General features: G+C 42.2%; 1 protein-coding gene across 1 annotated transcript in view; it reads right to left on the reverse strand.

Moving 5' to 3' along the window:
- The window catches only part of SMYD2 (SET and MYND domain containing 2), a 29,497-nt gene extending 20,278 nt beyond the window's left edge, over positions 1-9,219 (reverse strand). The window contains exons 1-2 of the mRNA XM_086745708.1: positions 8,871-9,219; positions 5,712-5,775 (exon numbers count right to left, since the gene is read on the reverse strand). Coding sequence (XP_086601834.1) covers positions 5,712-5,775; positions 8,871-9,052 — 246 coding nt within the window. The 5' untranslated portion in view covers positions 9,053-9,219. The remainder of the gene's footprint in view (positions 1-5,711; positions 5,776-8,870) is intronic.
- Positions 9,220-26,188: the final 16,969 nt, after the last annotated feature.

Below are 26,188 nucleotides of genomic sequence, written 5' to 3' on the forward strand. Positions count from 1 at the left end.
TCCAGTGTAAGTGTTCTAAGAGGATACGGCAATAGAGACCAGGAGAACCAAAATAGTATATTACACTGTAATCATGTCATGTGAAATTACACTCTCGACTCTCCTGCAGCTGTCACACTACAAAATGCATCCCCCAAGAGGCCTGTTTCCTATGTATGCCCTAAGACCTTTTTAAGGAAAATTCCCAATAGCCTTTGCTTAGGAATCCACAAGCTAAAGGCTAAGAAGAGACAGAGGGAGACCTCATCGCTCACCCCTTGCACACCTGTGACACTCACCAACTTCAGCGTGATTGCTGGGTGTGCAAGAAGCGAAGGCACAGAACCTGAAGTTTTGTAGGACCTGCATCCATATACGCAGGTCTAAGCAAGAGAGATAGAACAAAAAAAAAAAAATCAAAATGCAAAGTCAATGCCTGTCTCAAAGCTGTGTTTTTAAAAATCCATTTGTTCCCTATATTCTTTACACATTGTTAATTAAAATCTTTCCCCAGGCAGAATCATACTGAGTTATATGAACTAGTAGGGAGGTTAAAGGGACAAGATATGGCTCAATCGTGTGAAATGAGATAAAAGCCTGAAACACCGTAAGAAGGGAGAATACTGATGACTGAGTAGTACCTGGGATGGAAACACTGTAACAGCAGCTTTCCCTGCGATCACAGTTGGACTGTATTTTGCATTCTTTTCCGCATTTTTCTCTAAGGAGTTTGAATTATAACAGGTAGCATTATTCTAGTTGAATCCCTAATGCTACATTAATATTATTTTCTTCCTATTTTCACTACATCCGCAGTATTTTTCCCTTCATTTAGGAGTGAGTGACAACATTTTTGGAACGGAAGTTCTTCAAAGCTTATGCTTTTCACATCAAAGCATGGAAACAATCTTCTCCACCAAGTTCTTCAAAACGATTCCACCATCCAGGACTACTGGATTAATTCCCAGAACACTGTCATACAGCTCAGCATAAAAAAAAAAAAAACCAAAAAAAAAAAACCAACACCCACACCAACAAAATGTAATACTCAAAAAAAAAAAAAAAGACACAAGTCCAAACAAATGTCCTCGCACCTCCTTCTTCACATGGACTTTTTCACCAGGATGTACAATTTCTGTTGTGTTTCACTTGATCAAAAAGAAACACACAGAAATACCAGACAGAAATGCTAGGCAAGCCAGTGCAGGGATTAAGTCCACTTCTTCGAAAGCTTAAGGCCCAATTATGCTTAAATAGCAGCTAACTCTAATTGAACTTCAGTAAGGCAACTTCTGATGTCTGATATTATCCAGCAAAGTTCTCTGATACAGTCCTTCACCAAGCACTGAAGGTAAGAGTTTCACACGTCTTCACAGCCATCCTTCCCTACCATCATTTAAGCATGCTGGGCCACAGAGGGTATTTGACTTCCACAGGTTAATGTCCAAACAGTTCACAGGAGACGTATATCAAAGAAAATTACACTGAGAAAGTTTTTGCAAGGGGACAGACACTTCCCCAAGGCAATCTTAAGCAGCGTCTTGCAACGTCAGATTCCTCTTGTGCAGAATCATTACAGAAAGAATTTCATTTTTTTTTCTACAGCTCACCAAAGAGGAGTGGGCAATTTCTACCAGGCCCCAATTAAAACACACCGTCTGGATGCTAATTCCAGGTCTACAACTACATGTTGAGGCTTACTAACTGGTTAAAAATACATGTTTCCCTTACTTCAGAAATACCAACTACAGCACTCTTTAACATGACTTGTTAAGAAAAACCCGTCAATATTTCGTTCAAAATATTTTTCAAATATGGAAAGTCATGACAAAAACATCTCTTTCTGCACTCTGGCTAGCTGATCTCCGCTCTGTCTGGGATAAATAATAGCTATGTGTAATAACAGAAAGAGGAGCTCCAGTAGCTGGTTCAAGTTCACCAGTTCCACAATTGCAACCACGTAACCCTTTTAAAACATTTCTCTTCAGAGTGTTTCTGCAGCTAATTTCTGAGGAGAAAAAATGAGCACAGGTCTCCTGCTGTTTGACTAAAATTATTATAATTTAAGAAGTCAAGACCCGAACAGCTGCAGATGGGGTCTGAAAGCCACTACTATAATAACAGGCCTGTGCTTTGAGGAGGCAAAAGTGGAAAGCAGAACGGTATGAATCAGCTGGAAATCACAAACCCTTTCAAAAGGAGAACTGGATTAGGAGCTAGGAAAAGAAAGACACAGCAAACCCAGGCTAGATCCTACCAACCCACAAAACATTCAAGGCAGCAAGGACAGGCAGTGAAGACAACTTCCACTCTTACACGCCCTGCATCTGAGACTGGATTTGCGCCTATGCAAACATTAAGCTTAATGCAGGTGAAACTTAAGGTTACCTATCTCAAAAGTAAAATAACAGACCAAAACAGGCAAAAGATGCATGTTAGCACTAAGGGAACTGTGCCAGGGCGAGTGTGCGTGCAGATGTGTGTGTATAGACAGAGCCCTAAACAAATCAGCCACTGTATCACTGCAAGACTTTGTCTTCCCCCAGCTTCTGTCCCTCACACTACAGCGTGACACGACCTTACCCAGCAACCAGGGCAAAGGAATTAATTACACTGCAAAGCAGGACTTGGTCAACGCATCTAACACCTGGCCGTATGGCAGGAGGTGCACTCTTTTGCCACTTGGGGGATCTTCAGCAAGTCAATGTATCTTTGTGTACCTACACACCATTTGCAAAACCAGAAACGCCAAAAAGGCTGCTGTGAGGCTTCGTTCATTAAATGCTGGGAAAGAATTTTAAGAACCTCAAACCAAGGATACTAAATGACTCAACAAAGTGCGAAATATATGCAGTGTCACTAACTTTACTGTCAATAATTACATTATTCTGAAAAAGAAAAAAAAATCTCATTCAACAGAAACACAGTAGAGAGGGGAAGATATCTATTATTATAAAATCCATAATTCTAAAGAGGATATAAAAAACATTTGTTTCCTGCTGCACACTTTGGCACTTTTCTCTTGTCTCCTTCTGATCCATCTCTCCCCACCACTAGAGAGAATTCCTATGAATTGCGGTATAGTAGGTCTTTAAGTAAGAAAAGAGTAAGCTCAAAAATTTGGTTTTCTATCCCATACAGTATACTTCCTGTGACAAACAGCTGTCAAATTGAATTACATTGAGTAACAAGGTACTAACCAACATAAGAAATCATACCATGTCCTTGTGGGTACACGTAATTTTTAGCTGACCTGAGCAAAGAAAACATGGATTTACAGAGAAAATTAACTTTAAAAAAGACAAAAATCAAATGAACAATGCCACCATAACTCTCAAGTACAACTCTGCCCTTTTATCAGTGCTGCAAGAAGTCTCACACCCTTGGAGGCAAAAGGGACACATTTACCATACATCCCAGGGTTACAAGTTCAGTATCAAGCACCGATGTCCTTTTTGGCTTTGACAAAGAATTGATGAACTGCTGAAAAGTGCCTTTGAACAAGATAGGGATGAAGATGCAGTGCAGATTGTCTGTGCAGCACGTACAGTCAGTGGAGAGCGGTTTCTAGAGAATATTACACTTGAAGGTAACTTTGAAAGAATGTCAAAGAATTCAATCTCAGCAACATTCATAAATTTCATCAGACTGACTCAGAAGGGCCCATAACACAGAAGATAATGTTATATCAACTAGGGAGTCAAAAGCCATACGCGTATCACCAGTTAAAAGTGCTAGTACCTATGCTTGTCACACTATTGTCTAGACATCATAACATCTAAAAAATGCCTTTACATCTAAAGCATCATACTACACACCAACAGGCAAAAAATATTTTAATTCATTAACTTATCAGACAGACAGGCTTTCACTGAGTATGATATCCTGCAGCCTTAAGGACACTCAGTTTGAGCAGTTCAGTTTTTCATGCTTGGAATATGCCCCACTAGAGAAACAGTAATCTGACCATCATTAAAAAAAAAAAAAAGACTTTACCCAGGGAAAGAGAGGAAAAAAAAATCTCCTTGTTCTTAAATATAAAAGCACAAACTTTGTCAAGGCTAGAAGTCAGGACACTGAGGGAGGGACTGAAGAAGGGACTCGGAGGTAAAAGCAAAGGATCAGCAGAAATAAGTTCTACTACTTCCACTATGATATCTACTTGTTGTTTTTCCTGGCACAAATCACTGAGCTTTCTTACTTCAGTAGATCTTGCTTACCTGCTTCATAAAACATTGTGAATTTTATACAGTAAGAGAAGAAACTCACAATCTCAGATAAAAAGTGCTAAACAGCCAATAAAGTGCTTTGTCCAAGTATTTCCTTCCCTCATCTAGTCAAAAGCTTCCTAAGAAATAATATCATATGGAAACATTTCTTACAAATGAGCACTTCTCAGGAATGAATCATCGTTTTCTCTACACTTTTTTTTAAAATTCATCCAAATTTCTCTCACGAGCCTTAAGGATGCTCAATACAGTAAGCGTTCTCTTTCTTCCCAGCAACTGCTGGCTGTCAGTCTTTCTGTGAGCTATTGCAAATTTTGTAAAAAAAACTTATTTCTTTTAAGCATTTTGAGTCCTCCTGGTGCTTCAAAACCAAAAGGCCATTTGATTCACCCACAGTTCACTAAGACACTGTAGGAAAGCAAGAATCCAGGGAGGCAATAGAGGGAAAACCAAGAGGAGGCCAGGCTTGCTTTGCAACTTGTGCAGTGGGAGAATAAGAATCATCCTTGAAATAAAAGCCATAGGCATCTCCAAAGTGCTTGGAAACTGAACAGAACAAACTGCAACACCTTCGATAATGACAATGGAGAATACTTTGCATGCAACCCACGCACTCAACAGCATACTACCATGTAGGAGAAGGTTTGGAGTATTTATAGCTAACACACAGTTGCATGCCAGACCTTTGGCGACCCAAATCCTTCACGAGCCCTGTTCCATACTCTGTGCCCAGCACCACGGATCTTACATAGCTTACGTTATTTAGCTAACAATTCAGTTGAGTTTTTCACATGTTAACTGTATAATTCTTCCATATCAAGCTGACAGCCCACAAAGGCTAGATACTAGTTCTGGCAAAAATTATTTTTTTGAAGGGTGTTTATTCTAGTTTGAAGTAAAAATGGAATTAAAACTGCATGTAAATGTTTTGGATGTCTTCATACTGCTCTACTTTAGTGACACTTATATTCCATTTTCAGGGGCTTTTAAAAAACAAAGTGTATAAAAAGTTGCAAGAAAGAGTGAGCAAGGGAGAAATCACAGTAGGTTTCAAATGGTTATGATTCCTGTCAGCTGTGGCCACCCAAACTATTTGCAAAGATTCTTAAAAAAACCCAAGTCAACAACAAAAACCTAAGATAGCTATTTGATGTTCCCATTAGACACAGACTCTTTTATCAGCTTAGCAAGCTAATGTTAAATTATCTGGTCTGTGCTTAAAGAAAGAAGTAACACAGACATAATTAGCGGGCTGACAGGCAGTTCTAATCAAAGTCTCAGTTGTACCAAGCCCCGGAGCTACTGATCTTGAAAGACTCATGCAGACCATGTCCAAATTCTGTAATTGTCCAATGCACAACTCCATGGTCAGCATCTGTGGGATGCTGTACCTGACTGCACTACTACTAACCATGGCAACAATTAGAGACTATCAACAAAAAATGGAGCTCAGCAACCCCCGCCCTCCTTCCCACCACATTCTCACAAATTGCATTGTCATACCTGACATTCCACATTGCAGTAAAAGGCCTGTTTACATCTTCCGCACTTGGACAATCCTTCTTTCCTTAAAAAGAAAACAGAAGGTATTCTGTTTTATAAATCTGAATTAAATACGAATGTATCCTGTATTCTGAAGAAAACTGTATTTTCTTCAGAACACTACAACTACAGCCTGAACCCCATCTTCCAATAGCAGACACTATTTTTATCTGTTTAGAGTTTCAAAAGCAAGTTTTTCCTAACAGCTGTTATTATGTAAAAGCGCTCTACTGTCCTGATAAATTGCTGGATTTGGAAACATGCTATTCTATGCTGTTTGACAGATAGCATAATTTTTTGCCACTATCTGACGCATACTGATAGCTAACTTTTCCTTGTTTTCCAAACTTCCCAATTGCTCTGTATCTTGCTCACCAATATTAACCCTTTGCTTCTGTTCTGCCAGTTCCACTGCTTCTCTGTCTCGTTACAGAAAGCATGATCACTGTTTCATGAGTAACCACTTCCCTTCACTAAGAAAACATGTTGTATTATTAAACAGAACATTTGATCTCCTGTCACCACACAGCCTCTTACTGTCCCACTAACATCTGCCCTGATATGTGCGTATTCTAAGGTGACCCAAGGCTCGTGCTTCTCCTTTTTTAATATTTGTATATATCCCAGCACAGGGAACTGCCAACAGGAAGGTCCTTTTCTGCTTCAAGGTGCATGTGTTGTAGAAGATCCCATCAAAAATAGAGCATGTGTTACCCAACACATGACATTTTGGTGTCACGCAACAGGTATCTCCCAGCAGTACTGAATATTTTAAAACTTCTACACACCCTCCCCAGTACAAGTGGCAAAAAAAATTGTCTTAAACTGACATAAATTCATTGGAATAAAACAAGGGTGAGTGTCCTCCTACAACATGATAGCGTACAACACTTCAGAGGTCGTTGTTCAGAGGGCATTCAGAGTCCACAAAGCATAACAAGTCTTGATATCCTCTGATTGTTCTTGCAAAGCAGAAGGTGGAACATGAGTGAGTCAGGCTAACATCATGACTCTGCTTCCCGACAGCATGCATCTCAGGTACAACCATGTATTTAAAGTAACAACTACTATTAGATGCAAATACAACATAGTCTCATTCCACCCACTTTACCACAACAGTTTTATGACCACTTAGTAAAGTTCCTCTTCCCAAGACTAGTGCTGAGCCCACAACCTTTCTCCTAACACTCTTTGCAAGTTCAACAAGCACAGTTCATCATTTAGTATGTGTTAGTTTAGCACTAGTGCAACATGGCACAGACACAAAACACATTTCTGAGCACTGGCAGATGAAACGTGCTACCTTGAGTATATCTTTCCTCTCAGCAGAACCTCATCACCCTAGTGTGAAATAGGTTTCAGACCACCCCACTGTAACTGCTATGGTACTGCATTCAGTATATTCCTTGATCACTGTGCTCCTCCAGAGCTCCATGGGAGAACCTTGCATGAAGAACAAGCAGCATTTAAACAGGCTGCTCCCAGAGATGATCTTTAAAAGCTATTCCATGAGATAATAGTTATCTCTACAATATTACTTCTTATCAGTGGAGCATGGAAAGTATTCCTTGGTCCTTTTACAGAGAGAAATCTTCTGGATGTGAGAAACAAAACCAGCCAGTTTCTTTGGCACAAAGGAATTTGTGGTTAGGCACAAGAGAAAAGAAAACCCAAAACTTTGGGGCTAAGAAAAGCCACCACTGTGAAGAATGAGAGGAAAATCACCTCAGTTCTACAGTTCTTCAAATTAATGTGACTCGCATCACTGACTATACTAGGAACTATATTAGGTGCTCATACGCAAAGAGAGGGGTGAATAAAGTGAGTAAGTCATATAAGTAGATAATGTAATGAGGAAAGAAAAAGGACAAGGTCAAGAGAAAAGAAAAGAAAATTAAAAGCATAAGTGAGTTAAAATGACAGTACAAGAGATTAAAAGACCTACTAGAGTGGAATAATTATATTCTTCAATCTGCCTCTCTGTCTACATATGCAAGCAATACTTACATACTGATAAAAATCGCAAAAGTATAACTGTTCTTTTCCTTTACTGAGGCAAACACCACATTTGCTCCAAGTTATAACCAGGTGAGCACTGTGATTCTTCAGTAAGCTGACAGAAGTCAGAAAAGTACTACATCTTTTAAAAATGTGGTGTGGTGTGACATGCCACAGTGCCATATGCATGCCTAACCTTCTTATAGTAACCCTAAACCGCATTAGGTTTCGTTTTTTTTTTTGGTGCAGCAGCTGACATCGAGAGGTTCACGGTAACCACTGGAATACCCACAGCAGGTCAAACCGCCCCAGCCACACAGGTGAGGACGGCAGCAGCTGAGCCCCCCGAAAAGCCGAGAACCCCGCAGCCTGCCAGAGCCTGGAGCCACGGAAGGCACAGCAGCAGGCCGGCTGTCAGCCCACGCCACGCTCGAGTTTAAATGCTCACAACCCCAAGATCACCAGCCCCTCACGCTGCCTCTGCCTTGCCTTAGTAAAAGTAATTTGCCAGAAGAGTAAGGTTTCAGACAGAGCAGCAGAAATATACAGACATTTCTGTGTATTTCATTACAGATCTATATAGTCAGTTCATCTGTATTCCATTTGCACCATGCAAACACAAAGCGTGAATCGGGCAATTGCAGATCCTTGCTCCCTTGTCATAACTTCATAAAATCACTGAATATTACGTTAATACAAATTAGATGGATTCGACGAAACTCTCGGTGAGAGCAAGGCTAGGGACATGACTACGTAACCGCCAGAGCACGTGAAGAGCAAACCTTTTTTTTTCCCTTCCTTTTTCCTGAACTGTTAAGCAATGAAAACCCGTTTTGAGCTAAAAGCTAAGAGACCCACAAGCCGAGGAGGAAGATGGTTTTGCAAAGGGCCCCCGGAGACCACCGGCAACCGCCCTGCGGGGCACTGCTGCCACCCACGATCGGCTCTCGAGTGGCGCCGAGGGGCCCCGCTCCCGCCGCAGCGGCCCGCACGCCGCGCACTGACACGGCCGCGGCCGGCCGAGGCGGGTGGGCCGAGCCGCCGCTGCCTTGGGGCGGGCCGCCGCCGACCGAACCGCGAGAAGCTGCCCCGGGGCCCGCCCCAGGCCTCCCCCGGCCCTACCTGGTGAAGCAGCCGTCGCAGTGGCTGCCGCGCTCGCTGACGGTCAGGACGGCGGTGTAGGCCGGGCAGCTGAAGAGCAGCTCCCCCACGGCGTAGCGCCGCCGCGTCCGCAGCCCCCGGCCCTTGCCGGGGCTGAGGAACCTCTCCAGGCCGCTCGGCTGCGGCGCCGCCTCCGAGCGCATCCCGCCGCGGAGAAGGGAAGGGAAGGGGCGCCGAGGCAAGCCTCCGCTGGGCCTCCCTCCTGGCCCGCGTACGCCGGCAGCCGCCTGCCCGGGGAGGCCGCGGCTGAGGCCCGCCGGGTCCTAGCGCACCGCGGGGCTCTGCAGGGCCGCTGCCGCCTGCCCCTACCCGCCGAGCGGCGCGGGGAGCGCCCCCTCCGGGCGGCGGGGGATGAGCCGGCGAGTGAGGGCGGCCGGCGGCTGCGCACCCGGGAAGTCTGTCTGCCCGCTGCGGGCTTGGCTGGATGGGGCCGGGGCAGTTTAGGCCCGCTGGGCCCAGCCCCGCGGCCCCCTCAGCCCACTCGCCGCCGGCTGCCATCAGGGAGTGGCTGCCCAGGCACACCTCCGCTGACGGGACCTGGTGGCAGCCTCCCCAAGGCCCAGCCTGCAGCCGGATCTGGAGCAGTGAGCGCCCCGGGGAAGGGGCTCGCCCAACCAACCTCACAGCCCCTCTTTAGAGTAACAGCAAGGCCTCCCACGAGAATGCACTTCAGGCATGATAAGTTTTGCTGTTCAGGTCACAGGGGGCTCCAAGTGTCATGGCCAGCTTTAATATCTAGGGCAGGACTCAGCTCATGAAAGTCCAGTGCCATTCAGGTTTCCCCACTGCCCAGCCTGGTTTACGCCACCCGCCATAGGGCTGTGATGGCAGAGGGATGGACCCTGCATGACCCTTTTCTCCCGTGGTGGGAGAGAGCAAGGCCACTGAAGATGGTGGGGTGGGCAGGAGATCGCAAAACACGAGGGGAAGGAGCCTGCGGAGGTGGCCGGCCCGCCCCTGGTGCAGCTGGGCCAGCTTGAGAGTCAGGCCAGGTCCTGGCCAGCCCAGCCAATGCATGGCTTGTGGATGCCAGGTTCAGGTTATGGCTCAGAGGCTGGAAAGCTGACCATCCTCTCCTAGTTTTTTAGGATAATATCCTGTAGTCTGAGCCAAAAAAACCCCATGCCATGGAATTAATTAAAAATTGTCATAAGGGATGAGCTTCTCTTTATAATAAATCAGTCAATCAGCAAATAAACAAACAAGAAGTCTGAAGATGACAGTGACAGCTGTGTTGTCAATACAACAAAACCCCCAACAGCAAGAAAATACTGAATTCATGCAAAGTAAAAATTCCTATCTTAGAATTATTAAGACTAAATCTATTACTGAAATCCAAATGCAACCCAAGGGAAACCAATAAATCTATCTGTATTAAGAAAAGTGCTACAGCTTTGTGCCCAAGTATTTTGCATGTAATTATCAGTTGTACAACACCCTGATACAGCACTAAGAGAATATTCCTTTCAGAAATACAAGTAAAGCATTGCAGTGAATGAAAAGATTTTTGGTGACACTTGTAGTTCATAACCAGTGTAGACTGATGTAAGCATCCAAAGGTTGTAATCTCTGCTACTAGTATCTGTATATTTAGTTTTGTGTTAAATTATTTGTACCATAAATCACTGGTGAGCTTCTTTTTGACTAAACACACTGGTTGAAACTCCAGGGTCAAAATTCCCATGAGGAAGTAAATAAGTAAAGTGGAAAGAAAAGAAGTACGTTGAAGAAGCAAACTTGAAATAAGAAATTAGCTTGCAAAAATGCTTTGAGAATGTCACTAAATAAAAATAAAAATTGATCCAGTAGGATCAAGGTGAAAGGACTAGATTTTAATCTTATTAACAGTGCAGTATGTGACAGAGCTCTTCATTTTGCTAAAGCTAGTCTTGTGTCGCTGAGGCGAGAATTTAGCCGTAAATTAAAACAGCAGCAGTAGTCTACAGCTATTCAGTATTAATATTCCAACCCAGTCTGTTGCTCTGGATAATTTCAACTAAGTAGAAGTAGAAATATTAAAATAACAGTAGAGAAAATAAGCATGCAAAATTCAATTTGCAAAAAATATAACGCATCCCATATTGCCTCATTGCAGACACGGGGTGACAGCCACAATGGGGGTGAAAAGCAAGGCTGAAGTGAGAGGCACTTTCCCCAGCATCACAGATGTCTGTCAAGCTGGGTGCTGCTCATCCTCCTCTGCTGTCGGCACCCAAATGTCAGAGCTAACGCAGCACGCCACCTGAGCTGCAACGCAGCTGTGTCTGCATCTGCCCTAACCCATCACATTTTCAGCTGTGAAGCACCTCCCCTGCTGCATAAGCTCAATATTTGTGCAGCCATCCTGAGAATCAGAAGTACTCTAGTGTAAGGGAAATTGTATAACCCCCCAAACCTCAGCCTCTCTCTGTTTTGAAGCTGGATCCCTCCTCATCTACCAAGGTATGGTCCCGCAGGGGCTGAGCTGGACAAAAAAAACAGAGCCATGTGCTGGAAACAGGTCCATCGACAGCCCCAGGCATGGCCAGGGGGGTGAACCAGGTCCAGGGGCTCTGTCTGGGGCAGCAGGAGACAAGGTGCAGAGGTTGTGGGTGGGGGTCCCCAGGGAGGCTGGCCAGGGAAATTAGAGCCTATTTATGCCCTCAGGGCCATAACAGTAAACCATTCCATATAACATATTTTATATCCAGTTGCATATCTTTAACATCTTTGAAGTTCTCATCCATATGTTGAACCTAATGGAGCTACTGCAAAAATAATGTATCTTTCTGGACCAGCATTATCTGAATTACTTAAAACACCACCTTTTTTACAAGGAAAGAGTGAGAAATGAAAATAGGTTCAGTCATTTAAAGATGTGCTATCACCCTCTACCACTGAGCTAAATGTTAATCGTGACCTGCTGCAGATCTATGGACAGCAGGGATGGAGTTAGTGTATCCAGTTAGAATAATAAAAGCAGTATCTAATTGCCTAACCAAGTACTGCATCTTGCCAGCGAGGGCTGCCATTTACTCTTTGTATCCCCGTGCAGTGCAGATTGTGGATGTCTAGCTCAAAGGTCTGGACTCTTAATTATAGGCAATTCTACAACTAAGTATATTTAAAAATAGTAATCGATAATGTATTCACTTTATGAATGAATTATCATTAACTGGAAAACTGCCCTTATTTTCAATCCAGTCTGATTAACTGATGGGTCAGTTATAGATACACAAATAGAGTCATAGCTGATAAAACCATCTAGTCTGACTTCTTATACTGCACAAGCTATTGAATTCCTTGAACTAATTCCTGCTCAAATTATAGCAAAACTTTTAGAAGACAGCCAGTCCTGATTTTAAAATGTCCTTAACAAGTTGTTTTACCAAAAAACTACTAAACATGTATGCTTTACTTGTACCCTTAATATGCCCAGTTGACTTTTCAGCTACTGGATTTTATTGTAACATTATAAACTATTTTGAAAAGTTCTCATTTTTTTCTTTTCTCTCTAAATTAGTACTTGCAGGCATCCATAAAACAAAATGATTCAGTATTTGCTTCTGAAGGCTGAAAACATAGCATTATATACTCTAGTAGTGAAATCCCAGTCACACTGAAGTCAACAACAAATTCCTACTTTCTTTAATGAAGTCAGAATTTACTTTCTGTTTCAAATAATATTTTGTCCAAATAAAAGAGGTCTAACAGCTTCATATGCATTATTAGATTACTTCTAAACAATACCTTGTGCCAGGTCACAGGCTTCTCTAACATTGTATAGGTTCCTCAATGAGAAACTTGTGAGGAGGTTTCTTTTCTGGGGAACCAGCTGGGATGATGGCAAACATTATCACACTCCTGTTCCATATTAGCACCCTTGTTGAACAGCTGACAATTTGACTGTGCCTCAGGTAACGAGGAAAAATTTGAATTTCAGTAGCTCTCTTTTTTAATAAACAGTCATTTAGTTTTAAAAACAAAAATAATAATTTACTAAATAGCTTTTATTCCACCCTGAAAAACATAGCTTTCCAAGAGATAATGCGTGAATTTATTCACAAGAGTGAAATTCAGCACCGGTCTGCAGCCCCATTCAAACCCTCCAGGAGAAATTCAACCAGCTGCCTGCATAGCTTTTACCTTACTTTGGGTATTTTCAAGAAATAAAACTGGTTTGATAAGTTATTAATGAAAACAATTTTGTAACTACTTTGTTAGTGTATTTATCCTGCCTCCTTTTTCTAGATTTATACAAAACCTGTAAATAAAACATACTCTTTTGGATCTCCCTATTTTATTTGTATTTTCCTACCTTGTTCATCGATAATCTGAACATGAGTTTTTTATGAATCAGTTTGAATGCCTGAATAAATATTGTTTATTGCAAAACAGACTTGTTCATCAATTTATGAAGATTCTCAGGGCTTTAACCATACAAATCTGCATGCAACTGCTGAATAAATAGCGACACCAGGGAGTTTCAAGCAACCAGAAAAAGACTGGAGTGCTCTCACTCCCCACTGCTCACAAGATGAATGGAGGAGTCTGCAGCCCGCAGGGTGTGTTGAGGACCTGGCAGGATTGGGTGATAAAATGTTACTTTGCTAAATTATACCTTACATCTGCAGAGGCTTGTACTTCTCATCTCCTCTGTCTTTTTTTAACTTCCGTCAGGTCTGTTTTAAATATGAAAGATGATGGCTCATGAAAGGATCTGAAGTAGGGTATAGGTTTAAGAAAGTCACAGAACAAAGTGTCGTGCCTGCTCTTTGAATTTCTTAAAATTAAGGAGTCTTTAGAAGCAAAGCTGTTCACCTTCACTCACAACCTTGGAGCCGCTCTACAGAAAACTGTGCGCATTTGACGGGAAAAGATCCATCCCCGTTAGTCACTTTTAGTTAGGCTTAAGCACTTAATCTTCCAGAAACAGTACCACCAAACCGCAGACTGTATTCTCCAGGAACGGCTGCACGCCCTGTGCCCAAAGCTGTCTTTTTGTGTTATTTGTCACCACAGACTTTAGCCAGAAAGGTTCTGAACTTGGAAAGGGAGTGGGGAGTCACTCACTAAGACACAGGGCCCCCAGCAAACTGGAGGGTGAGCTACGAATAAACAATAAAATCAGCTACAGGGTAGGTACAAGAAATGATCATAGGCCAGCAGCCTATGGGGAGAGAAAGGACAAAGGTAACTGTATATAACCTTTTATTTATTTAAAGCAATTATTTCCAGAAAGATCTGGTTTACTAACTTTGTCTCTTTTTCTTTCTTTCTTTTTTTTTTTTTTTTCAAAACTATTTGTACCATCAACTGCTTTCAGCTGGACAGTGCAGGTACTGACAACAGGATAGCTGGGGCAGCTGGAAGGACATCCCATACTGCAGTCCAAGTAACAAAAAATCTCAGTGTAAGCTGGTTTAATAGGCTGTGTGGGCAGATTTCGGGGCTCACCCTAAACTCTGTCCTGCTGTAGCTAGGCAGCTGCTTCTGATATTTTGGCAAGTTATGGGTAGTTTGGGTTCAGAGATTTGCACCTTTTCAGCAGGTGAGTGCAAGTCTATATTATTTTTTGTGAACCAGAGATGAAGTGTGAAGGTAAAAACTCAGCAGGAGCTGGGAAATGCTGCCTTTCAGAGAGGAAAAGTGCAGTTAATCACTTTTAGGAAATAACCTGCAAGGTGGGAGGTCAGGGATGACAATGAGTTCAAAATTCAGTAGGGGCTGCAAGCACGGCATGTCACCAGTGGGTCCCTCAGGCTGGTCTGCTCTCAGCTCTCAGCCCTGGAGGGGCCTGAGCTTGACATTCAAAATCTGTCCTCGTGTTATCTTCCACATCTATGCCACGGATTGTTCACATGTTGACAGTATTGACATTGCCAAGTACTGATAAACAGACAAAAATACTCTAGAGATGCCCTGGCTCTGTTGATACTCAGGCTGTTCCCAACCAACAAGGGCTGGTGGAAACGGAGAAGCCGGGCAACCCCACAGAGGTGTCTATCTCTTCTCTTTAGAGACATTTGTGATAGTGAAAGACCCTGGGATCTAGAAAGAGGTCCCTCCTTTTTTTTTTTTCATGAAAGGAACAAACTCTTCACTGCCCTCACCCATCAGATACCTCCTACAACTTTATAAATATTAACATCTCTACTGCAAGTCTTTACAGGGCAGAGTGCAGACCTAGAAGAAGGAAAGAGTCAAGTTTCTGCCTAATATATGGAAGTGATTTGCCTGGGTTAATATATTTTAATCCACTCATTTGAAGTTTACAAGCATTTTTACTATGTCGTTACAGAAAGCCTGTACACAAATTTCCAAAGACAAAAAGTGACAGCAGCACAAATGTGGTTTCAGGAACATATCATGATGACAGAACTAGATGACTGTGGGGAACAGGCAAGGGCAGCTCTTAGGTGTGAATGTGACACTCAACACTCAGATGCTTGCAGTTCACAATTTGCTTTTATCAGAATCAGCAACCTCACGACTGCCATTCTGTGTTAACTCCAGCCTGCCCCTGGCAGACCTGCATTAACCTTTGCTTATGGAGCCACGGCAGGACTCAAGCAAATAAAAAAATATCATAGGTCAGATTCTCCACTGGTGTAAATCAGCATCTCTCCACTGACTTTGAAGGAACAGCACCTGCTCTCTCAAGCTGAGGATCTTACCCAGTGCTACTATAGCATCATTAAGTTGTCACATTCTTCCCCTGCCTCTCCTTTTGTCGTCTAGCTGCAACTTTTCTCCATTGAAGACTAGAGAAGGGTCTTTGATCCTCTGATAACTCCTTGAGGCTCCCTAAGATAATTGACCAGGACATTTCCTGAGTTATCCAGGGTCATTTTCTCTGCCCTTTTACTTGGAGAGGGATTACAGGCAACAGAAAAGTCTTGGAGCCTTCACAGATGCAGACGACCTACGTGAGTGCTGCCGTGTGTAGTAGGTCAGGCACCCCTCCCAGCCTGAGGGACACCCCGTTGCCACCGGGCTGTGCTTAACCTATCCTGCTACTGATCTGGAAACAGAAACCCTCCAGGGTGGCCTGGGCCCTAGGACTGCATACCTCTTTTGTCCCAGCTCACTGGGAGTGCTGGAAAAGGCAGGTGGGTGAGCTGCTTTTCTGCTGATGGAAGTATTTACACACTGCAGTCAAGCAATCTCTCCATATTCTCTGAAGTTCTCATGGTAACACGTTTTCTTCAGTTCTAACATGATTTTTTGCATCTATTTTCCAAACTTCTGGGTTTTTTTTTCAGTGTCATTAAAGATATAATCACTGAAACTGTGTGGCATTTCAGTAGCCACACCAGTGCTGTATGAAGATGTAATATCACATCTATATACGTTTTGGTTGCTTTTCTGTTTATATGTGTGAAGACTGCACTAACAGTGCAATCAACAGTAATTTATATTTAACTCAGCAACAAAAATGCTCAAGTGCCAGGCCTTAAGACAGACTCCTTTCTAGCCTTGCCAAAAATATCTTTATTCAGTGATGACTTCCCAGTTATAACTCATTTTTGAGATTTGCTGATTAATAAGGCCACTGTTCTGCTAGTGGCTATTTCACTGAGACTGCAGAATATTATTTTTAATCAGAATGTTTTGCAAAATTAAATCAAATACCTTACAAGTGTCTCAGTATATCGCACTGAAGCAATTACCTTTTCAGCCAAATTTGTAATCTAATCAAGTTTGTCTGACAAGACCTATTTTCCATAAAACCATGCTGACTGGCATTAATTACTTCCTGTCCTTTCATTCTTTATCAGTTTAATCCCATATTCTGTTATTTTGCTCCCCCCACACCTTCTCCCCAGTTTGATGTTAGGTTAGCTGGCTTATATTTACCAAGGTCATCACGCTTATCCTTGCTGAATACTGGCAAAACATCGTTCTTCTTCCAGTCTTCTGGAATTTCTATATTATTTCAAGACCTATTAAAAATTAACGTGTGGAAGGAAGAATCTCCTCCAACAACTATTTGAGACTCCTCAGGTACAAGTTATCTGGGGCTGATGAATTACAGGTTTTTATCATGAGGAGATGTTTAACATCCTATTTGGTTACTAATGGACTGAAAAAGGCTTTCGCTGCCTGATATGATACTGCTGTCATCCTACTTTTTCCAAATTGAGGAGAGACATGTTTATTGAATATGGCTTTCCTCATTATTAATGCTTTTATTGCCTTCATCCGGTAACTGGCTAACTCCATTGCTGGGATTTCTTCTTTGTATAACGTACTTCAAATACTCTTTTATTTTTTATCTTCTTTTTTTTTTGCCTTGCTGGATATGCAGACTTCTTAAGCTTCAATTTTCTATGCATCATAATTCCCCTTTTTCTTCCTTTTGCTGCAGGCCACGAGTCCTCCTTAATCTCTGCCTCCTACAAAATGAAGTAATAGCTGGAAGGAGAGAGAAGGGGAAGGAAAGAGTTCATTCTTCTGCTATCTTCAAGGTCTCTTTAATTATAACTAATATTGTTCTTACCCTTGTACCTTACTGTCCCAGTTTAACTTCATGAATGATTTGGCTGCACCCAGTGCTCTAAAAACCATTGAGTGGATGGATTCTGGAAACCAAAGAGCCTTCTTTAGGTATGCTCCAGCTTGAAGCAGTAGGAGTGTTACCAGCTTCCTCTTCCTCCCTTTGCTGGTGTTCCCTATTGACCAAGGGGCCCATCTTTCAGCAAGCTAACTGACATCCACATAGTTGGTGGTTTCTCTCTCAGCCACCCAAACTGCCAGGGCACTGTTTTGGGAATGTACTTGGAGTGGTCCAGAACAGAGCTATCAACGTGAACTGATCAGGGATTTCAGGTATTTAGCACTGTGGAGATTTACATTGTGAAAGTATTTTGGATTCAGAACAAGCACATTTTGGATAAACACTTGCTTCTTCCTTGCCTGTTATCAGTGCTTATTAGCTTTCAGAATTAAGAGAATGGCAATAATAATAATAGTGATAAGACTAGGGGAACTTTTACTTTCAAGTGTGACTCTCCTGAAGGTTTATGCCACTGAGAAGTCTGCGAATGCGATGAGAAAGGAAGCTTACGTGGGACTGGGAGTTGTCAGACTCCACACACATGGTTGGGGCACCTGGACTGCACAAGGTCAATGTACTGTAGGGCTCAGGCATGTAGAGGAACCAGTGTTAACAGACATGATTGACCAGATGGAAAAGCAAATGTTCTTTAAGGTAACAATTTGGAAAGTTCCAACATATAAGAGAGAAAATGAGGCTATTTGGTGACACATCTGGGCAATATAGCTGGGTTTAGATCCACCCAAGGATTTGGTGCAAATATGAAATGAAAGTAAAAATATATTGTTTGGATTTCTCTTAATCTGTTTCATTAAAATAATAAGATTAAAAACAGGAATGCGTGGACAACCATATCAACCATAAACTCTGTCCCATATAATGACTATGTTAACAGAAAGCCAGGATCTCTCTAACACTAGAAAGCTAGAAACAGAAATCAGCATCCCCAAAGATTAAGATGGTACTTCTCCTGCAGTGCTTGAATTGGAGTAGGGCTTGTCTATATGTCAAGAAATATTTGAAATTATCAAAGGAAAGACAGAGAGCAGAAGATACAATGGGATTACCGTATTAACAGTTGAAAACTGTGTTCAGCTGGACCCATAGTACCAACTTCAGCAAATACACTCATGACATGAGTGAGACTTTACTGCTCAAGCCAGTCTGGGAAACAGTGTTGAAATCACAGCTCATCAATCTGAAACATCTTCAGAGAAAATTCACAGAGACAAAACTTTCTTAGAGAAAGGAAAGAAAAAAATGTGTCAATGCAAGCTGCTTCTCAAAGGAGTTATGTAAAAAATGAAAAGTAAATACTCAATTATATGCAGAAACTAGATGAATTGAAACAATCCTGAAAGCAGTAAGACAAGATATTGTAGTCTCAGGAATGAAATAAAGATTTGATAATAAAACTAAGTGGATATACTAGCCACATAAACACTTTGGGAGTTTGAACTTATCCTTTTATATGACATCTGATGATGCTTTTGGATGGTATTGAACTGTGATTCATGTATTCATAGATTTTTTTTATACCAGCAAAGGCATCTTCAGGAGCTCAATAAGCTCTTCATGAGACACAACTGACATAAAATAGTTGCTTAACAAATCAAGTTAGTCATCTACAGGAGGATTGCTGTAACTTGTATTTTTTTCTGTGTCATTTTAAAAGACATTTTGACTTTAGCAAACCTTTCTAGGCCTCTGTTGTAGTTCAGCCCCAATCGGGACCAAACTACGCAGTCTCTCGCTCACTCCCCCCACCCTCGGAGAAAATAGGGAGAGATAATGTAAGAAAACGGCTCGAGGTTTGAGATAAGGACAGGGAGAAAATCCTTAAAGTTACCGTTATGGGCAAAACAGACTCGACCTGGGGAAAACTATTCATTTATTACTAAAAACAGCAGGATAATGAGACAGAGAACAAGATAACCTCCCCCCACCCCTCCCTCTTCCCAAGCTTAACATTATCTCTACTACCTTCCCCTCCCAAGCGGCACAGAGGGGAAGAGGGAATGGGGGTCGCAGTCAGTTCATCACATGTTGTTTCACGCCGCTGCTTCATGGCTGGGGGAAGAACTCCTCACATTCCTCCCCTGCTCCGTTATGAGGTCCCACCCCTACGCCACAGTCCTTCGTGAAACTGCTCCGGTGTGGGTCATCTCTTCCACTGAGTACAGTCTCTCCAGAATGGCTGTCCCAGCGGGCTCTCCACGGGCCACAGCCTCCTTCAGGCATCCACCTCCCCTGGTACGGGGTCCTTCACGGGCTCGAAAGTGGATATCTGCCCCTCCGTGGACCTCCATGGGCTGCAGGGGGACAACCTGCTCCACCATGGTCGTCACCACAGGCTGCAGGGGAATCTGGGCCAGGAGCCGCATTACTCCTCCCCCTCCTTCTTCACTAACCTTGGCGTCTGCAGCCGTTCCTCACAACAGGCTGGCAGATGTCTCTCAGGATCTTTTTACATCCATCTTATTCACTTCTCATCTCCTCTCCACTTCTTGCAGCCGGGCTGTGCCAAGTCAGGCCCAGTCGGCTGCCTGGCGAGAGGCCAGAGGGTGAGGCCTGCAAGGCCCATGAGGCCTGCGCCTCCCCCTCTCCACCTCTGCCCCCGCTCAGCTTCTTCACATCTTCTCGTCTCTCTTTTTTTTTTTTTCTGTTTTCCCCTTCTTAAATACGTTATCGCAGAGACATTATCACGGAACATTCTGCTACCAATCGGCTTGGCCTTGGCTAGCAGCAGGTCCGCCCTAGGCCCAGCCAAGTCCACTGAACAAAGGGGAGCAACTTCTAGCAGTTTCCTACAGAAGCTACCACCTTAGGCCCGTCCTCACTAAACAAAACCACAACAGCCTCCTTCTCTTCAAGCCACAAAAGCTGGCATGGGTAATCCTTGTGTCAAGAATCAGTGGCTAAAACTATTTGTCTCAAATGGATAAGCTAAAGCCTGCCACTTTGCTTTACGCTTCCATCTCCTGCTGCTTTAAGATTAAAACATGGTTACTCTAGGAAATTTGTAGGAGAGAAAAAAATAATAGACCATGAGACCTTCACTGGTTCAATTGCTTTAACTTTTAGTCTTCTATACATTTTTATTATACCCAGCATTTGTCTTCATAGATGTCAAATTACTTATTTCGATCACTACCTCTGTAAATGCGAAAACTGAGTAATGAAAACTATTCGTTAGACAGCGTCTCTTTAGTCACTGTAATTTGTATTGCTCATCATAAGGTCATATGGAATTTCTTGGAGCCTCCTTCCCTCTGAGTGACATATGTGAAGACAATTTCACATTTGAAGCCATGACCATGACTAACAGGGAAGAGTGAATCCAGTGTTGTTACAGTTAACTAGGTGATCTTTAAAATGAAAAATTCTATTTAAATTACTACTTCTCCAGTCCATTTTAACTAATTTGTCCTCTAATTATTAGATCAAACAATAGTCTGAACTACCTTTCCATGGTGGATTACCACCTTCCAGTTATAAAGGTATCAGATCATATTAATCTTCTGTTTCAGCTCTCCCCATCAAGCCCTAAGATAAGGAAGAGGCAGATGAAGGGTTGTGCTGAGTTCTGCTTTCTGAGCCTCTGTTGAGATAAATCAGATGTTCCTTTGTAATCTAACTTGCTCTGAATTTGGGTCACTTGTGATCAGGCTGACAGTCACCTGCCTGACAGCATCACCATCCCACTGCCACTGCCACTGGGTCTTGGCAGAGTGTCAGCAGCTTGGCTGTCTCTCCAGTGTCCAAATTCCCCCCACAATCTGCCCCTCTCTAGGTGGATTCAGAGCCTGTTCAGGAGATAATAGGGTGGGAACACAGAAACAGTGACTCTAATGGAGCTCACTAGGTGCCATCACAAGAGAGGAAGAGGTCGGTAGGAGCAAATTGTGAAAATTTTGACTGATAAGAGAGGAAAAAAGAAAAGACAAGAGAAATACTTTAAAAGCTGACTAGTCAGCCTTGAAGTACCTGCTGTCTTTGTGTCTGTTGACAAATATTAAGTAGCCCATTTTCATGGAACTGCTTGAATCATCACCTAACACAACTGCTGCTGTGTTCCAGAAGGACAGATATGTAAGAATTACGTAAGAACTGTAGGACTATGATGTGTCAAACACTTCCTGAAGACTTATTTTATTTATCTGAGGAGCTAAATTAACCCTTGCACAACTTACGTCATCTTGCATCATAACGTCCTGAGAGTACATTCACAAATAAAGGTTTTTGTAACTGTTTATAATTTGGGCTTTGCTTCAAAATTATAATTAAAAAAAAGGTTGAAAGCTCATTTTTGCCCCTCTTCCACCCTAGTGTTATTTCATTTCCCTAATCAAGATGAGAAGGCAGTTGCTATTTATATTTGTCTGGTTTTGACAGTTTGCTCACTAGTTTCCTTACCTTAGTAGCCAAAAGACAAATAATGCCTTTGCCACATGTGGTAGTACACCTGAAATCATGGAGTTGTAAGAAGTACACACTGTAATATATATCTCTGTACACATTTTGTTACACGTAAAGGAAAATGGAGAGAGAGGGAAAGGGCCTGTTACAAGATAGGTCTTTTATGAAAAGTTCTAGATAACATAATTGGAATAGAAGCAAGGGGGTCCTATAGAAATTTAACAGAACACAGCAGAAATTACTCTAAAACCTATGGAGCATTCTATCTTTTATATGAACTTTTTTGAACCATTGTATAGAATTTAATAACAGAGGTATCTGACCTATAGGATGGTAAAAAAAAAAAAAAAAAAAAAAGCTGCAGAAAGCTTATCATTTTGTGTTAAATTCCACAGGAGTTTTCCATAAGGGCTGGGCTGTTTCTGAGGTGTATCCTGTGCGTGTTTCTTCTCTTCTCCTGTGGCGAGCTGAACTTTGGGTTTAGTCTGCAGCACATTCTGAATGCGCAAGTAGCCCTTTGTCAGTAAAAAAGATGATAGGTCTCTGTCTCATTAATCTGCAGATTCACGTGGAAGTCTATGCTGTCTTAAACTTCATTGGCAGGTCACCATCCAGCTGCATGAGCCATTGTGTTTGAGTTTTAAATGGGGATGTACAATAGGCACTGTACCTTCTGCTGTAAAATGTACACAGAAAATCACATACCACTTCCATCAGCAACTGAGGTTTTGTATTATTTCAATGGACTGAGGGCCCTTTTTTAGTGCATCAGGGAGCTAAGAAAGTGTACATAAAGGACTGCATAACAGCCTCCTTTCCTGACTTGGTAGAAATGAGAGAAGCTTCATTTTTTTTTGTCAGTGATATCCAAGGCAGGTAGATTATGTATGAACCACAAACACAAGATTAGCTGTATGTTAAAAATACTACTTTTAGAAAGCCAACCAGTTCAGATATTGAAGCTTCTCAGTTGTTCCTACACAAAATTAAAAACAGAGTTTGGGAAGATGGCTGCTGAAGCCAATACAAGAGAGATTAGAAGTGACAAAAGGATCTAAGTTCCTCCAAATTTAGGAAGGAGAAAAAATGTCAAAACAGTAATAAACCACAACCAGGTCAACAGGTCCATCCACATGAGAAAACCAACTTTTAACAGAAGGGCCTTTGAAACTTCTGAAGAACAGAAGACTGGTAGGAAAGCATTTTTATGAGAAATAAAATGTGCCTTCCTGTCAGGGAGGAAGGGAGTTGCAGGGTGCTTGAGAAATGGAAAAAAAAAATGCCATTAAACCCCGATATGAATAAAGATCAGGTGAGAGAGGATGTCACCCTGTGGCCTTTGGAACTGTATTTCTGCTGCCTCCTGAAATTATGTTTTCCTGAAACAAAGGAACAGTGTTATGGAAAAGTGGGTGCCAGGTACTTTAGGAAAATGAGACACAGTGAAGCGGATAAAAGAGACAAAGACAATAGCAATCATATGCAATAAAGTGAAGGCAGCTGAGATCTGAGACAAAGGTGAATATTCTGAGCCAGCAAGATGACTGAAGCAGGGGAAGGAAGGAGGGAAAGGTGATTCACAATAACATTTGAAAGACATTGGCTTGAATATTTATCAATGTCACAGCAAACTTAGCTTTGCAACATTGGTGGCTGACTTTGTTCTTTTAGTGAATTCCCACCCTTAAGATGACAAACAGGAATGCGGATTGAAGTACAGCTCTTAATGTAAGTCAAACGCAACAGTGCTTAGGCTCACATGCCAATTACGTAGGCATTGTCATGCAATTTTGTAGCTTCTCCATAGACATAGCTGAGGTATTTACTTGTATCGCTGTCCAACAGAGTGGATTCACTCTAGGCAATGTGGACTGTTGTGCACATACAGAGACATGGAGGCGAATTGCCCACACCACATGACGGGTCATGCAGAAAATTCTATGCAGCTGCATCAAGTACCTCACTTGCTACAAGTCCATTCAAATTGCAGTGTAGGTCCTGTGCCCTGGTCAACGATTCTGCTACATCTTTAGTTTAGAAATAACTAAAATAACTGTGAAGTGATTCATCCACCTGATTGATGATGGATACAAAAGTACTCAAGTAATTATTTTTTTTTTGGGCTGATAGCGAAGGTCTAATTTATACTGCTTTTGTAAGAGCTACTTCTGCACATACGTAATGGTATTCTGAAGTGACTGGTTCCTGAAGGTTAAGATGCAGGTACTATATTAAGTATCTTAGAGAAGTGCTCAATCAATAAGTTTCAGAGCTATAGTCAATGCTGTATGCCAACTTTTCAAAGTTAAAATTGCAGCCCAACTCTTATCTATAGATAAGGACATGCTATAAAAAGACAGAAAAAGGACCATGCCTGCTCTTGGTGACATTGGTAAAAGTGGAGTTAACTCTGGATGTCATATTGCTGTAACCAAGAACTGAATTTGGCTATTCCTCTTGTATCAATGCTATCAATAAAAGTCTGCCAAAAATAACCAACTGGTAAATATTAATTTAAACAGAAAAATTTGAAATCAGTTTCACACTGAGTTGCAACATGGGGCCACTGCATGCTGGCAGTAAGAGGATAATGACATGAAGTGCCAAAAAAATACCTGGAAAGCATTACTTCTGTGTGACATCCAATAAAGATGCCGCACACACCCCTACATTTTTCAGCAATTAAATATCTGCAAATGAAAGTGCACTCTTTCCCCAGTTCCCTGTCTGCAATGGCCAAAATACGGCCCAGCAGTGCTATAATAGAAGTTTTTCAGGATGGCCCCTCTGCACAACAGCTGTTTCGCAGTCTGATAGTAGCGTCTCCAACCAGCTGCTTCAGTTTGCTCCTGGCTGTCACTGCTATAGGTTAATAGGAACAGAGGCAAGAGAAGGGCCTAGGCCAGAATAAAGCAGAAATAACAAAATTTTCTGCCAAAAGGGAGTGTGGGATAAGAACTTTAATGGGCAAGCAAACAAAGAATCAGACTGAAGCCTCAGGCGCTTCAGTGTGTTGGCAGCAGACAAGCAGTCCTGGAACAAGTGCAGCACAGAGTCTCAATTTGAAATGACTGTGTGGCCCCTGTGCCAAAAAAGTTTGGCTCTGTGTATACATGTGTGCATGTATATCTATATCTCCACACCAAATATGTAGTTGTGATAATCATGTAGTAAATTACAAAGCCATATGATAAACTGCATGTGCCTTTGACCACCTCACCTGCCCTCTGCCAGCTAATCCATCTCCATTTGGATTTACTCGGTCATTCCAAACGGAGGCTTTAATCCTGCAAACGCTTATGTGTATGCTTAACTTTAAGCACTTGAACAGTCCAATTGAAAACAAGTTTGGCTGCGTGTAATTCCAGCATCGGCTCTAAGTTGCGATCGTAGTTGTCCCTTTTACATTCGATGGGAGCAGTTTGGGCTTGTGATGTCTTTTAGCTGATGGGAGAACAGCCCTAGCACTGGTGCTGACTGCTGGTTCAGCATATGCTGTGGATAAATCCATATTATTCTTCTGATTTCAACAGCGTTACACCAATTTACACCAGCTGAGAACCTGCCCTGTTGAGAAAGAAAAGTTTGCAAGGATTACTAGACCTGATCTACAAACACTAGGTGAATATCAGTCCAAGCATAAAATAAGGGCAGGGTGCAAGAACTGGATTTCTTATTCTCACAAGATGGGGTGCAGGCTGATGGTGGTGTTTTACCGTGTGATCTGTGCAGATCTTACATTTCATGACCATAAGGAAGGTCTTGCAGAACTTTCATCACCTGTTCTCTTGTGGCTTCAGCTCCAGATTTTCTCTCCATCCCCTTCCATGAACTGTGCAGAAAACAAAGGGAAAGGCAGCAGAAGAGAAATGTAATTGTATACAGCAAAATAGCATTCATAAGTCACACAAACACTAAACCCTATGTATAATGAATCTGTCCTTTAGGGACAGTCCTTTCCATGTCATTGTCTGGTACTTATGTTGTTGTTCATCTAGCTAATTACTGCTTTGAAAGGTATAGTCCTGCTGTCATGCCTAGATTAGCAGCAAGTGTTTGGCCAGCTACTTTCTTGTCACAGTTGATAATTATTTAATGAGTTCTGTTCTTCCCTAGGAAAGCAAGATTGGGATAAAATTGGATTTATTTTATCACAGTAGCATTGCTGCGCCTGTTGGCAGGTTTGACAGCAACAGTGCTGGATTTCAGTAAGACAGAAGAAGAAGAATTTCCATAAGTAGTTCCTGAATCAGTTGGAAGCGACGGGGAAATTAATAGTAATGAGTGAATCTCAATAGATACTTACTCATTACTATGTTAG

This window comes from Chlamydotis macqueenii, chromosome 3 (assembly GCF_036417535.1).
Source record: "Chlamydotis macqueenii isolate bChlMac1 chromosome 3, bChlMac1.mat, whole genome shotgun sequence".
In the NCBI taxonomy this organism is placed as follows: domain Eukaryota; kingdom Metazoa; phylum Chordata; class Aves; order Otidiformes; family Otididae; genus Chlamydotis; species Chlamydotis macqueenii.